This window comes from Prionailurus bengalensis, chromosome C2, assembly GCF_016509475.1.
Source record: "Prionailurus bengalensis isolate Pbe53 chromosome C2, Fcat_Pben_1.1_paternal_pri, whole genome shotgun sequence".
NCBI classification, from domain to species: Eukaryota; Metazoa; Chordata; class Mammalia; order Carnivora; family Felidae; genus Prionailurus; species Prionailurus bengalensis.
Genome location: NC_057350.1, coordinates 6,453,737 through 6,470,359, shown reverse-complemented (window position 1 = coordinate 6,470,359; position 16,623 = coordinate 6,453,737). Strand labels below are relative to the sequence as shown.

At 39.3% G+C, this 16,623-nt stretch overlaps 1 protein-coding gene across 1 annotated transcript in view; it reads right to left on the bottom strand.

The window, feature by feature from the left end:
• The window catches only part of BRWD1 (bromodomain and WD repeat domain containing 1), a 126,570-nt gene that overhangs the window by 45,210 nt on the left and 64,737 nt on the right, over nt 1-16,623 (bottom strand). Inside the window, exons 20-21 of the mRNA XM_043593587.1 lie at nt 13,315-13,408; nt 8,475-8,606 (exon numbers count right to left, since the gene is read on the bottom strand). Coding sequence (XP_043449522.1) covers nt 8,475-8,606; nt 13,315-13,408 — 226 coding nt within the window. The remainder of the gene's footprint in view (nt 1-8,474; nt 8,607-13,314; nt 13,409-16,623) is intronic.

Below are 16,623 nucleotides of genomic sequence, written 5' to 3'. Positions count from 1 at the left end.
GCTAAACATAGCCTAATCATATGATCCAATAAACCTGCTCCTTGGTATTTATCCAAATGCGTTAAAAATATCCCCACAAAATCTGCACATGGAAGTTTACACCAGCTTTATTCATAATCACCAAAACTTTGAGGCACCTGGGTGGCTCAGTCAGTTAAGCATCTGACTTCGGCTCAGGTCATGATCTTGAGGTTTGTGAATTTGAGCCTCGCGTGGGGCTCTGTGCTGACAGCTCAAAGCCTGGAGCCTGCTTCAGATTCTGTGTTTCCCTCTCTCTCTGTCCCTCCCCTGCTCGTGCTCTGTCTCTTTCTCTCAAAAATAAATAAACAATAAAACAGAAAACAACAACAACAACAAAATAACTGCCAAAACTCAGAAGCAGCCAACATGTCCTTTAGTAAGTAAATGAAATAATCTATGGTAAATTCAGACAACGGAATATTATTCAGTTCTAAAAAGAAATGAAACATCAAGCCACGAAAAGATACAAAGGAAACTTAAACTCATATTACTAGAAAGTAGCCAATCTGAGGAGTATCTGCGTCAGACTTCAGCTCAGGTCATGATCTCATGGTTTGTGGGTTCAAGTCTCACATCGGGCTCTGTGCTGATAGCTCAGAGCCTGGAGCCTGCTTTGGACTGTGTCTCCCCCTCTCTCTGCCCCTCCCCCGCTCATATCTCTCTCCCTCTCTCTCTCTTCCCCCGCTCCCCCACCCTTCAGAAATAAACATTTTAAAAAATTGAAAGTAGCCTATCTGAAAAGGCTACATACTGTGTAATCCAACTGTATGGTATTCTGGAAAAGTCTACAGAAACAGCAGAAAAATCAGTGGTGACCTACCAGTGGCTCAGGAGGAGAGAAAGGAATAATTAAGTGTAGCAAGGAGGTTTTCGGGCAGTGAAACTGTTATGGTAGAGACATGGCATTATGCATTTGTCAAAACCCACACAAATTGTGCAACACACAGAGATCCCTAATGTAAACTAGGAAATTGAGTTCACCAGAGGCAGCAGATGCACCACACTAACCCAGAAGTTACTACCAGGAGCAACTGTGTGCAGGGAAAAGAAGATATGGGAATTCAAGGTACTCACTGTGCGGTTTTTGTGTAAACCTAAAACTGCTCTACGACAAAATTTTTTTTTAGTCAATAAAGGGAAGAGAGGGGAAGAAACAACTCTGTGATTCCCACAGTCCTAATGGTTGCAATCTACTTTAAGTTCTAGTTATGGACACCAGGCAGGTACTTTCATTTTTTAATGTTTTTAAATGTTTATTTCTGAAGGAGAGAGAGACAGAGTGCTAGCGGGGGAGGGGCAGAGAGAGAGAGAGAGGGAGACACAGAATCGGACACAGGCTCCAGGCTCTGAGCCGTCACCACAGAGTCTGACGCGGGGCTCGAACTCACTCAGGAAAGGCAAGATCGTGACGTGAGCCAAAGTGTGACGCTTAACTGATTTGAGCCACCCAGGCGCCCTAGGCAGGTACTTTTAAACTGAGACATGACCTTGTACTGTAACAGCATTTACATTAGGAGCATTGAGAATGGATAGTGAAAATGTCACTGAAAACCAAAACTTAAAAGACAAAATCTAAAGTCAATATCTACTTTTATCTACTTCATTTGAACAGGCAAAATGTAGAAGTGTATCCTTTTTTAATGTTTATTTATTTTTGAGAGAGAGAAAGAACACAAGCAGGTTAGGGGGAGAGACAGGGGACAGAGGATCTAAAGCCAACTCTGAGCTGTTAGCACAGAGCCCGACGTGGGACCTAAACTCACGAACCATGAGATCATGACCTAATCTGAACTCAGACGCTTAACTGACTGAGCCATCCACGTGCCCCTGAAGTCAACATATTCTCAAAACGGTTTCTCAAAATGTGAGCCTCCTCCTATTCCAGGACTCTGGCTTTTATGTTCAAATGGACTTTTTTTTTTCATGACAGTGATAAAAGAAACTCTTAAACGCTACTACCTAGAAACCATGCATCCTCTGAAATGTCTTACATGTGTTATCCCAATTCTCAAAACACCTCTGTAAACAGAGGAGGAGTTAACAAAACTAATGACATTAAATTTCAGAGGCTTCCGATTTAACTTGACTATCAAGGCTGTGTGCATCTGCCTGTAACTCTGAGTTACTTAAAAAAAAAAAAAAAAAAAAAAGTTCCTGATATTACACAAGCTTCAACCCCCACAAAGCCTGGATCTACCCTGCCTGTGTATCACCAGCTCTTCATCTACAGGGACACCCAGACTAAGAAAAGTAAAACAACATGCGTAGGGTCACAGGAGGGTAAGTGTAGGTAGTGGAATTAGAAATCCAGCTAACTAGAAAGCCCTTACACATTTTCTACCATCAGTGCTTTCCAAACCAAAATGGAATGGAACCAACACGCATATACACAACACACCCCCCACACACTCTCCCCATCTCTGCCCAGCCACACCACCACCCACCCCCTCCCCCACACCAGCTCCCCCACTGCAACAACACAGGTGAATGAATTCCTACCACTGGAGGTAAAACCCACCACCAAGCCACAAGATTATGGTTTATTTTAAAAGGTCAAGTGGATTTAACATTCCACATTATCTATGTTTGCATTAGTTTAAAGCGTTTCCCCATTACTTGAAAATACACCAAACTAACAGATATAGAGAAAAATCTTAAGATTGATATACCAGTGATGATTTAAAAAGGAAAAAAAAAAAAAAATCCCTCGAATAGCCAAGGCAATCCTGCAAAAGAAAACCAAAGCTGGAGGCATCACAATTCTGGACTTCAAGATGCATTACAAAGCCATAATCATCAAGATAGTACGGTACTGGCACAAAAACTAACCCATATATCAATGGAACAGAATAAAGAATCCAGAAATGGACCCACAAACATATAGCCAACTAATCTTTGACAAAGAAGGAAAGAATATCCAAGGGAAAAAAAGTGTCTTCATCAAATGGTATTGGGAAAACTAGACAGCAACATGCAGGAGAATGAACCTGGACCACTTTCTTAAGTGGCTATTTCAACTCAAAATGGATGAAAGACCTAAACAGAAGACCGGAAGCCATCAAAATCTTAGAAGAGAAAACAGGCAACAATCTCTTTGACCTCAGCCACAGCAACTTCTTACTCAACACATCTTCAGGAGCAAGGGAAACAAAAGCAAAAATGGACTATTGGGACCTCATCAACATAAAAAGCTTCTGCGTGGCAAAGGAAACAATCAGCAAAACTAAAAGGCAATTGACGGAATGGGAGAGAAGATATTTGCAAATGACATATCAGATAAAGGGTTAGTATCCAAAATCAAATTCAACATCCAAAAAACAATCCAGTGAAGAAATGGGCAAAAGAGATGAATAGACACTTTTCCAAGGACGACATCCAGATGGCTGACAGACACATGAAAAAATGCTCAACATCACTCATCATCAGGGAAATACAAATCAGAACCACGGTAAGATACCAGGTCACCCGTCAGAATGGCGAAAATGAACAATTCAGGCAACAACAGATATCGGTGAGGATACAGAGAAGGGGGAATCCTTTTGCACTGCTGATGGGAATGCAAACTGGTGCAGCCACTCTGGAAAACAGGATGGAGGTTCCTCGAAACATGAAAAATAGAATTACCATTTGATCCAGTAATTCCACTACTAGGTATTTATCCAAAGGATACAGGTGTACTGTCTCAAAGAGGCACATGTACCCCAATGTTTATAGCAGCACTATTGACGATAGCCAAAGTATGGAAAGGGCCCAAATGTCCATGGACAGATGAATGGACAAAGATGTGGGGTGTGTGTGTGTGTGTGTGTGTGTGTGTGTGTATGTACGTATGTATATATACATGTATATATGAGTATATACGTATATATGTATATATGTGTGTGTGTGTGTATACAGACACATATACACATACACACATACAACGAAGTATTACTCGCCAATCAGAAAGAATGAAATCTTGCCATGTGCAGCTACGTGGATAGAACTAGAGGATATTATGCTAAGCAAAATTAGACAAAGAAAGACAAATATATGACTTCACTCATGTGGAACTTAAGATACAAAACAGACAAACATAAAGGAAGGGAAACAAAAATAAGATAAAAACAGGGAAGGAGACAAACCATAAGAGACTCTTAAAGAGAACAAACTGAGGGTTGCTGGAGGGGTTTGGTGGGGGAATGGGCTAAATGGGTGATGGGCATTAAGGAGGGCACTTGCTGGGTTTAGCACTGGGTGTTATACGTAAGTGATGAATCACTTGGTTCTACTCCTGAAATCAATATTACACTATATGTTAAATAACTTGGATGCAAATTTTAAAAATTTATAATAAAAAAAAAGGAAAAAGAATCTATAATCAATCCTGGTGTTTCAAAAAGAACACAACAAAATAAGCATTAGCTGATATTTTCTTAGCATAATAACATAGATATGCATACTACAGACACCTAAATTAAGGTGTCTCACTTAGTGTGAAAATGGTAGACATGTCTCCACCAAGAGGAATACGGTCCACTATCTCCACCACCATTCAACACCGTGCTGAAAGAACCGAGCAATGCAATTAGATAAGAGAGAGCAATGGGAGGTATAAAAATTACCTTAGTAGGAAAACTAGTATTTTTTTAAAAATTTTTTCTAATGTTTGTTTATTTTTGAGAGAGAGAGAGAGAGATGGAGCATGAGTGGGGAAGGCGCAGAGAGAGAGGGAGACGGAATCTGAAGTGGGCTCCAGGCTCTGAGCTGTCAGCACGGGACTCAAGCTCATGAACCGTGAGATTATGACCTGAGCCGAATTCAGACATTTAACCAACTGAGCCACCCAGGCACCCCAAAGGACAACTAAGTACTTGTACAAAGGAGAGGGTACCTAAATAAAAAAACCTCAGATAATTCAATGATAAAATTAACTCAAAAGTTCGGTAACACAGCAAGATGTGTAAAAAAATTCAATCTACCGAAATCAGTAGCCTTCATCTCCACCAAGTAATAACCACTTAGAGGCTCTAATGGCAGAAAAAGAACGCAGCACCGTATAAACTACAGATAAAGAACTAACATATCTGGTATATAAAGAACCTTTAGAAATTACGGTGGGCACGGAGGGGACCAAAAATGTGATAGAGAAATGACCAAAGGACATAAATACATGTGCACAAAGATGAAAAAAAAAGACACTCTAAATATATGAAAAGATGTTCAACAACTTCACACATGAGAAAGTCAAAATAAAACTATTCTGTGAAATAAACCAAAGATAAAAGGACAAATATCGTATGATTCCACTTACACGAGGTCCCTATAGTAGGCAAATTTACAGAGAGCTAGAAAGTAGGAGAGGCTACCACGGACGTACAGAAGGGAAAAAGGGAGTCAGTGTTTAATGAGTACAGTGTCTGTCTGGGATGATGAAAGAGTGCTAGAAACGTACAGTGGTAACGGTTGCACATACTTAAGATAGAGGTAACACTTTTGAAGTGTACGCAGGAAAATAAAGTAGTAAATTTTATAATTTTTCTCACTAAAAAAAAAGCCAAAACATAAAAAAATAAAACTACACTAAGACACCATCTCTCACCCATTAAACTGGCAAAGATTATCAAGTATAAAACACTCCGTTGGCTAACGGCTAAGAAAATCCACGTTGCTGGTGGCACCACCAGCAGGAAAGCCAAGTTGGAAACTTCCTTCGGCAGCTTTTACCACTACTTCCTACAACTCAGAGGCATGTATCTTTAGACACTGCGATCCCCTTCCCAGGATCGTACTCCCAAATGACGTCTCCATCAGCAAAAAACTACATACACAGACAAAAAGATTACTCATTGTGGCACTATTTATAATGAAAACACTGGAAACGTCCTAAATGGCCATAGGTAAGAGACTGGTTAAATAAACTGTTACAGTCCCATAACTGTATGATGCAAGTCTTGAAAGAAAGAGAGAAAGAGAAAGAAAGAGAAAAAGAGAGAAAGAGAGAGAGAGAGAGAGAGAGAAAGAACAAACCATGGAGGAGATATTTAAAAACGAACATGGGGGGCCGCCTGGGTGGCTCAGTTGGTTAAGCGTCCGATTTCGGCTCAGGTCATGATCTCACGGTCCATGAGTTCGAGCCCTGCGTCAGGCTCTGTGCTGACAGCTCAGAGCCTGGAGCCTGTTTCAGATTCTGTGTCTCCCTCTCTCTCTGCCCCTCCCCTATTCATGCTCTGTCTCTATCTCAAAAATAAATAAACGTTAAAAAAAAATTAAAAAAAATAAATAAATAAAAACGAACATGGGGGCACCTGGGTGGCTCAGCTGGTTGAGCGTCTGACTTTAGCTCAGATCATGATCTCACAGCTCTGTGAGTTTGAGCCCCGCATCGGGCTCTGTGCTGACAGCTCGGACCCTGGAGCCTGCTTCAGATTCTATGTCTCCCTCTCTCTCCGCCCCTAACCCACTCCCATTCTGTCTCTGTCTCTCTCAAAAGTAAACAAACATTTAAAAAAAAAAAAAACAAAAAACAACGGACATGGAGTTCAAGAATATTTTAAGTGGAAAAAAAAGAATACTTAGTATCAATGTAATAGATGTGTTTAATTATAAGACTTACTAAATGGAAAGCTTTCATTAAATTTATTGGGTGCACATAATTAAATGAATTGAAAAGGGCAAAGAACTGGTATTTCTAGTTAACATTTTAAGTGGACTGCTAGCTGATTATAATAAATTACACTAAAATATTAAAAAAGAAAGAAAATTTTAAGTGAAAAAAGCCACGGAGTGAAAAGTGCCAAAGAGCATCTATAGTATGCTATATTTTGTGTACAAAAGGAGAAACAATAAAATGTACACATATCTGATTGAATGTATGAAGAAAAACACAGGAAGCATAAACCAGAAACTAGGGAAGATGGGTGAGAACGTTTACCATAATTATCCAAAACTATTAAGAAAGGGTTAAAACGTTCAATTCACTGTAAAAAGAAGAAAATAATGTAAAAAAGTCTCCTTACATAAAACACAATTAGTTACTTTAACAGGCTGATAACAGCAGCTAGCATTATTGGATATTAGACACTATCTTAAACACTTTACAATTGAGTTCTTACATCTCTGAGGAATACACACTACCACGGACTGCTTTTACAGATCTGGCCAGAGACCCAGAAAGGTTAAACAACTTGTCCAAGTGGAAGAATTTAGATTTAACCTCAAACCCTCTGCTCAACTATTACCTCAGTGCTTTACAGAAGAATTAAATCAATTGCTCATCAATACAGAACATTTCAAACCTTCAAACAATAGTGATTAAAAAATGTTAACATTCTATTATTAAATTTTCAACACTCTTTACAAAAACATTGGGTTCTTAAAAAAAGAAAATCAAAGGAAGACCAGTAATTCCATGTGATAATCGAGAAGGGGTTAGAGAGAGGCTTAGATTGGACAGCAGCACAAGCAACAAAGTAAAAACAAATCAACTGGACTTCATCAAAATGTAGAACTTTCCTTCAAAGGAAACCATTGAAGAAGTGAAAAGCCAGTCCCTCAAATGAGAGAAAATAAATGCAAGTCCTACGGCTGACAACAGACTCACATCCAGAAAAAAGAACTTTCACAGCAATAAAAAAAGACAACAAAAGTGATAAATGGACAACAGATTGGCACAGACATTTCTCCAAAGATAGACAGGAAATAAGCACATGAAAACATGTTCCAATATCATGAATCATTAGGGAAATGTATCAAAAGCAATGAGCTACCCCTTCACACCCACCAGGACAGCTAAAATCAAAAGTACATGTAAACAATGCCAAGTGCTACCAAGGATGTGGTGAAACTGGAATCCTCCTCCATTACCGATGGGAATATAAAACAATGCAGTTGCTTTGGAAAACACTCCAGCAATTCCTCAAAACGTTAAACACAGAGTCACCACATGACCCAGCAAACTGACTTGTAGATATACATCCAAATGAAACAGAAGCTTGTGTTCAAACAAAAACCTGTATGTTAGTAAGGTGCGTTATTCGTAATAGCCAAAACGAAGTATGGATGCATGCTACACGTGGACCAGCCTTGGAAACATTATGCCAACTGCAAAAAGCCCGTCCTCCCACCATCATACTGTAGGGTTCCATTTATATACAACGCACAGAACAGGTCAATCATTCCACAGAGGCAGAAAGATTAGTGATTGTCAGGAGCTGAGAGAGGTGGGCTGGGGAGTAACTGCAAATGAGTATAGGATTTCGTTTGAGAGTCCATGAGGATTTTGAAATTAAAAAGTGGTGATGACAGGACAATCCCGTTAACATATTAGAACTGCTGGGTCACACGCTTGTACGGTTCAAGTACCTCAACAGAGCCGTTCCCGATTCATCCTAGTCCCTTGGTAGATTCAAAGGAAGAGACTGAAGACAAATTATTTACCATCATTTTATACATTTTAAAGTTAGAAAACTCACGTGTCTTCCAGAGCTCGAAGATTCATTTCCAGAAGACAGCTCAAGCCGCCCAAGATTTCTTCGACTGTAATTCAGGCGCCTGCGCCTGCACGTCCTCTGCCGGGACTGGGACAGCAGCGCCAGCGACTCACACTGAAACAGAAACGCGCACGTGGAACCAGCATCCAGTAAGTGCCATCGCCCGCAAGACACATGTTCTTTCACATTCCAAAAAGGATTTAAGGCAAAAATAACGAAGAATAATAGCTCAAAAATATACAAATATGGATGTAGTTAAATTAAACTTGGTGGTTTTACTTTTAAGGTACTTAGAAGACGTGGCTAAATGAGGCACGTTAGATCGGCATTTTCCAAACTAAGTTATAAGTTAACTATTTTGCCATTAATAAGATCATAACAACAATAACCCAAGATACCACTTTAAAATATCTAATTTAGGGGCCCTGCGTGGCTCAGTCGGTTAAGCGTCCAACTCTTGGTTTTGGCTCAGGTCATGATCTCCGTTTCGTGGGTTCATGCCCCACATCGGGCTCCGCACTGACAGCATGGAGGCCACTTGGGATTCTCTGTCTCCCTCTCTCTGCTTCTCCCCCACTCGTGCTATTTCTCCCTCTCTCTCAAAACAAACTTTAATAGAAATATGTATGTTCAGGGGCGCCTGGGTGGCTCAGTCGGTTAAGCGGCCGACTTCAGCTCAGGTCATGATCTCGCGGTCCGTGAGTTCGAGCCCGCGTCTCTCTGTGCTGACAGCTCAGAGCCTGGAGCCTGTTTCGGATTCTGTGTCTCCCTCTCTCTGACCCTCCCCCGTTCATGCTCTGTCTCTCTCTGTCTCAAAAATAAATAAACGTTAAAAAAAAATTAAAAAAAAAAAAAGAAAAAAAAAGAAATATGTATGTTCGAAGTGAAAAGTATATATTCATGTATCATGATGCTGTCACCAACACTATGAACATATCCCTGTTGTATACACAGAGAGAAAGATCTGAAATAATCCTCAAATATTAACCCAACTTATTTCCAGATTTTAATTTTTGGAGGATTTGTTGTTGTCAGTACTTTTCAGCTCTGTGTGAATTTTTAAAATACCATATTTTATCAAAACAAAATACATATTTAAATAATCCTTAAAAATCATCCAAATAAAACAGACGACACTTCTTCTAAAGGGCGGAGGGAGCATGCTATTGCTCAGACTCAGTCGTGTGCGAAAGCATATATTCCTTGAACCGATATACAAGTTAATTTTCACATTAGTACCTTCGGTTAGATAATCAGTGGTGTGTTTTATCATTTCATTATGCCTCTGGCCGATTTTCAAATGAACTGTGCTTTCCTTAATTTGTCCGTATTGATTTTCGTTAAAGAAAAAAACACCTATTAGTGAGTTTCACGACGGAAATTTTTAAACATAGGTGGGCCAAACCTACCATTAAGAAACTCTTGCAAAATATCCATTTTTTAAAATAAGTTTGAGGGCATTATATACCTAAACGAGCCTATAAAGAATTATAGGACCAAGATAGAAGAGTGTAAACAGTAAAAGATAACCCTACAATTTCACTCCAGAAGAGGGAGCTGAAGGGTTCAGCAGGTAAGCAAAAAACCAAGAGACTAAACTCATGAGTTGGGCTAACAAAAAATTGCAATTTAGAGCCTTCTATGTGTAGAACACTGCAGGCTTTGGCTCTTAGATCAAAGGGTACTGCCTAGACTGATCGGTAAATTGCAGATAAACAGTAATCCAAAATAATTATAGCCCCATCCTTGTTGCGATTAAGGCAATACAGGCTTGACAGTGGCCTTAGCAGCTCACCATAATCAGATGTAAATCCTCTCTGGGGTAAGAAGTATCATCCCAGGCTTCAAATTATCTCTAGCTTTAACATTCAATCAAAACCATAGGCAACAAAGAATGTAAACAAAAAAAATGAGAAAAAAATCAACAAGCAATGGAAACAGGGGAACAAGATACTGAAATAATGAAATCAGCAGACATGGATTTTTAAAAATAACCATGGCTGATTTTCAAGAAGTTAATGAGAACTTCACCAGAAAACTGAAAGCCCCAAAAAAGGGACCAAGTAAAAATTATGAACTGAAAAATACAGTAACAAAACTAGGTTTAACAGCAGATCACACACGGCTAAAAGAACTAATGAACTGCAATATAGGTCAGGAGAAAAAAAAATCAGAATAACAACTAACAACCCAACAAAAAGAAATCAATAGCAAAAGTCTAACATACATGTAACTGCAGTATCAGGAGGAAGAAGGAAACACATTCGATGCAAACACTAGCCAAAGGAAAGCTAGCATAGCTGTATAAAGAATTTGGAGAAGGGGCACCTGGGCAGCTCAGGCTGTTAAGCATACAACTCTTGACTCTGACTCAGGGCATGATCTCATGGTTCATGGGATCAAGCCATGCATTGGGCTCTGCACTGACAGTGTGGAGCCTGTTTGGGATCCTCTCTCTCTGCCCCTCCTCTGCTTGTGCGAGTGATGCTTGCACCTCTCTCTCTCTCTCTCTCTCTCTCTCTCTCTCTCTCTCAAAATAAACATTAAAAAAGAGTTTGGAGAGTAAAAACATTACAAGAAATAAGGGGTGAAAATTCATACTGAGAAAAGGTTCAGGGGCGCCTGGGTGGCGCAGTCGGTTAAGCGTCCGACTTCAGCCAGGTCACGATCACGCGGTCCGTGAGTTCGAGCCCCGCGTCAGGCTCTGGGCTGATGGCTCAGAGCCTGGAGCCTGTTTCCGATTCTGTGTCTCCCTCTCTCTCTGCCCCTCCCCCGTTCATGCTCTGTCTCTCTCTGTCCCAAAAATAAATAAACGTCGGAAAAAAAAAAAATTTTAAAAAGGTTCAATTCAACAGGGAAAAATGAAATTCTACATGTGCACATACCAAATAATATAGCTGCAAACCATATTAAGAAAAACAAGTCGAAACAGAGAAATTTGTAAAGATAATGAGATTTTAACATATCTCACTATAGGTAGGGAGTGCAATCAGTTTGAAATGGCATGTGGCATTAACTAAGTGGAATATACACATATTCCATGATCTAAAAATTTCACTCCAAGGCATAGATTAAAATATACAAAGAGATACCAAGAGATACGTACAAAATGCTGACAGCAGAATTATTACTAATAGTCAAAATATGAAAACAATCCAAATGTCTTTCAAGAACAGACTGAATAAATGGCAGTATGTTCATCAAGGGAATACTACACAACAAACAATGAAAATAAATGAACTTCAACTACTCACAACAACACGGATAAATCTCACAAGGTCAAATGATTAAGCCAGATACAAAAGAATGCAAAATGTAGGATTCCACTTAGATCAGTGTTTCTCGATGTTTTTGCATTATCATTACCGTACAGGAAACTTGGAACAGTTTCCTAATTTGCTCCCCCACAAGATGTAATGCTGCAGATATATGTCATCAGTGTTTACATAGTGTATATATCCAAGCTTTGTACATAAGAATAAATATAAAGTTTAGCCTTTTTACTCAATACAGGATTAAGAATAATCATAATTTTTGACTTAAAGGTAAAATTGAAAATTTTAAAGAACTTCATACATTTAACTTCATAACCATTTCTTGAATAATTTTAATATAATTTAATTACATAGACTGTAATATATCAAGTAACATATCCAAATTAGAAAACCGTGACTACATAAGGAACAGCAATATAATCAGTTTTTAAAATCTTTCAAAATTTATTTTTTCTACCAAAAATAAAACAATCAAAGAATCTATCAGTTACTTATAACTTATTTTAGTAAATTTAACTTTCAAATTTTTTCATGAGAAAACATCCTAACTCAGGCCAAAGATATTCATTTAGTCAGTCAACATTTTTTTCTTTTCAGTACCTGACATGATGAGTTGAATCACTTTTAAATTAAATAAAAAGGTAACAGGCGCCTGGGTGGCTCAGTCGCTTAAATATCCAACTCTTGGTTTCAGCTCAGGTCATGATCTTGCATCGGGCTCTGTGCTGATAGTGTGGAGTCTGCTTAGGATCCTCTCTCTCTGCCCCTCCACCACTACTAATTCTCTCTCTCTCTCTCTCTCTCTCTCTCTCTCTCTCTCTCTCTCTCAAAATAAGTAAATTTTCTAAAAATTAATTAGAATCAAGCTTCAATGACAAGGCACATAATGGCAGCCATGAGTACGTGCACAGGCCATCAGTTGTGACGTTGAACGGTCAACTGCGAGCAAGTCCACAAAGTTTTGCAGCGCTGATCTTGCACACATTTTGTGCACCTTCCATGCATCAGTGTTAACACTGCTCATGTGATGTGCATGAAAATCCAAATAGAGACACTAAATATTATGGACAAAGATTTTCTTCAGCAGGATGAAGTTTTGGAGGGTCTAAGGTTTTTTTTACAGATTTTTTGGAACTGCATCATCAGGATAAACTGCAGAAACAGACAAAGCTAACCAGCAGTTTTAGAAGTCAAACGACAGGCTAGCTGTGGATGCAGTGAGTAGGGACAGACCTGCCGTGCTTGAGATAAGCCCAGAACATTCCAATTCTTGACCTGAGTGGTCACCACACAGGAATTTTCTGGAATCCTTTACCACTGGTAGCCAGCCATTGGGCTACTTGCTCCTCTCAAGTTTCAGACTACTCTTTCCCAACAGCTGTACAACTTTATGCCCCTTATTTTAAATCCCAAACAGAAGACCTTGAGCAAGAAATATTCTACTTCAGGCAAAAGGTACTAATATTCTCAAGGATCAAAAAAATAAAAGTATAAATTCAGTTTAATTTCCAATTTGCTTATTCCTCAGAAAACAGAATTTTGGTTACCTTCTGTGTGAGCTGGAGAGTCTTCCTTTTTCTTCCTATTATATAAAGATTTCGTTCCTCTTCACCCTTCTCTATTCTGAAGTCTTCCAATTTCCTACAAATGTAAGTATCCAGTTATACTGGTTAATGAACCGATGGATAAGTAAAGGGTATAAAGAGGAAAAACTAATCATTACGATTTGGGGCACCATAAGCTTATATGCTTTTTAAACTAATACAAAAAGTCCCTAAAGTTCTAATAAAACAAGTCAAGCTATACTTTATGTTAGAAACGTAATATGGGGCGCCTGGGTGGCTCGGTCAGTTGGGCATCCGACTTGAGCTCAGGTCATGATCTCACAGTTCGTGGGTTCGAGCCCTGCATCGGGCTCTGTGCTGACAGCTTGGAGCCTGTTTTGGATTCTGTGTCTCCCTCTCTCTGCTTCTCTCCTGCTTATGCTCTGTCTCTCTCTCTCTCAAAAATAAACAAATATTTTTTTAAAAAATTAAAAAAAAAAAAGAAACATAATATAATCTCAGAGGCAGTTAGGAGGTCTTATTTTTCGCACTTAAGACAGAGATGTTTATATTTTCACAGACCCCAATACAACCAACTCAAATAGAATCTTTCACATTAGCTACTCAATCTCCCTGTAAATTGGGCAAGACTACAATCCTTTTCTCTAAAGAAACAATAAAAACAGAATCCTCCTCCCAACTTATTCAAACTGCATGTTTTGTAATTGGTAGAAAACCAGAATGGCAGTGTTACTACTTTTTCTAATCACCTATATTTCACTCACATGATACAAAACAAAGATTATGTTCCTGTGACCGATCTCAAAGCAGGGGACCTTCCACCATGAGGAATGTACTGAACGAAGTTCAGTTTCCTCCTCCGTGGTGAGAGAATCCAGGTGACTGAATGTCCCTTTTCTCCAACTTGAATGCTGCTGAAAACATATGGCTTTGTGTTTTATGTTCACTTTAAAACCCCTCTTGGGCCAGTTTCAAAACAGACATATGGGCCACGGCCCGAGACACAACTAGACGCTCAAATGAGTCTGCACGCAAATGCCAGTAAGTAAGAACTTGATTCTACAGAAATTGTTTTCTCAGGATCCACCTCTGGCTCACACTCAGATGCCAACAGAACAATGCTGCATCCGCAGGGCAGCTCTAAATCAGACTCAGCCCTTCACACGTTCTCAGTTTCACCAACTGTACATATATTTAAGGAACTATGGAATTCCTACCCCATAGCCGTACGCTTCCCTTTGCTTTGAAAACGAACCACCACATACACTTCATTCTCAATCACTAACATGGCTGAGAACATGCTAGGAACATGCTAGGCCTTCGTGAGTACAGTATCACCTTCAATGGTGTGCAACTGCAATCCCACACCTAAATGAGACGTCAGTTAAGAAAAGTGGTATTAGAAAGATCAGAGGATGAACAGAATTAGAATGAATACAAAGGACAGAGTCTCCACTATTCCTGAATTAAGACAAACTACATGTCTGAGATCTAGCCCCAACCGAAACTTCATCTACTAGGAAGCAGGACTGTGTGCTCATGGTTCTGCACGGGAGGATCATTGATTTTCTCACACTTTCATCTATCACCTAAATTTTTCACAAGGGACACACAACTACTTTTATAGCTGGGAAACAAAATTTTAATTTTCTCCATCTTCATCAAGTGCCACTCTAATTAATTAATTACAAGTTACGTAAAATTCCCATTGCTTCCACTCATAAGGACTGTCATCAAGAGCACCGACCGTTGCTAGATCGCTTAGCGCCCCACTGCAAAATCTCACATGTATTTTAGAATACAGCACTATGAGGAGCTACGCTCTTCTTCGGGAAATTTTTATTATAGCAGACAGCTAGTTGGTGCAAAAACTGCATTCTCCTTTTCTTCCTTTGAAACAGATCTGTTTTTATCTAGGCTCTTTGCTGCCCTAAATAGAAACCATCACCTAGCCTCCTCTGTAGCTAAGTACAGCCATACGATGACAACATTCTGGTCAATGAATTATGAGCAGAAGATCTCATGTGCAACCATGACAGCTACTTAAATCAAGTTTACTCAACAAATGTCCTTTTTGCCTCAGTCTCTCCCTTCTTCTGACCTAAACCTCGCTCTCCACCACAAAGGCAGACATGATGGCTACCATAATAAAGACCAGCTGTCTTGGACATAACTGTTTCCAGTGTTTCATCTGAAGAGAATAAATAATAGAGGAATTATTGTCGGGGCGCCTGGGTGGTTCAGTCAGTTAAGCATCTGACTCCTGGTTTCGGCTCAGGTCATGATCTCACGGTTCGAGTTCAAGTCCCACACCAGGAACTGTGCTGACAGCACAGAATCTGCTTAGGATTCTCGGTCTCCCACTCTCTCTGCTTCTCTCTTTCTCACTCTCTCAAAATAAATAATTAAAAAAAAAAAAAAAAAGGAGAAAGAACTATTCTTCAGGTCTTTCACTCTTGATACTGGTTTGCTTCCCTTGGTTCTGACAACAAAAAGTATCCCAAAGTGACACTTTTGGTTCTGATGACCATGCAACTCAGACACAATTTTAAGGATTAATGATAGCATAGTACATACATGATGGTGATTTTCTGTATTTCTCATCCCAATACCAGATTTTGCTTTCCATTATTTTATGGTGTATTTATAAACATTCTTAAATTCACCATACAGTATGTAAGTACTACATTCCTCCACCAATCACCGAAACTCTTTGGCCTAAACACATGAAGGACGCACTTTTACAAAACCATCTTCAAGGCATTAGTTACTAGGAGATATAAGATAACGGAATACTGAACATTTCAGTTATCACTGAAAAGCAGTATTTGCTATGTCCATTGCATTAACTCAAAAATCAGTTAGGTTATACTCAGTAGCAAGGAAGACCCTACTGCCCAGATTATAATTATGAAATACTTCCCACTAAAAGAAAACAGGGCTACTTAAGAGAGAAGAATGACTCTACATCCAAGACGAGAAATTCACAAGATGAACTTCAACACCTTGCCATGTCTGATAGCAGGGATGTTACAGAAAGATACTACAGTCACTTCAAAAGGACTAAAGAGCCAACTTGAAGAGGCTCCTCCTGGCTAGAGGTGGAAAAACTTAAAAATCAATAAAGATATTAGAAATAAACTAAATCGCAGCAGTGTGATTTATATAGCGAAAACCCCAAAGACAAATTGGTCAACGCTGGAGGATGAAAGGGAGTAAATCTTCGTCTTGAAGGTAAATAAAGCAAAATAAACATCTATCTTGTCTTTTCTATATGAACTTTACTATTAG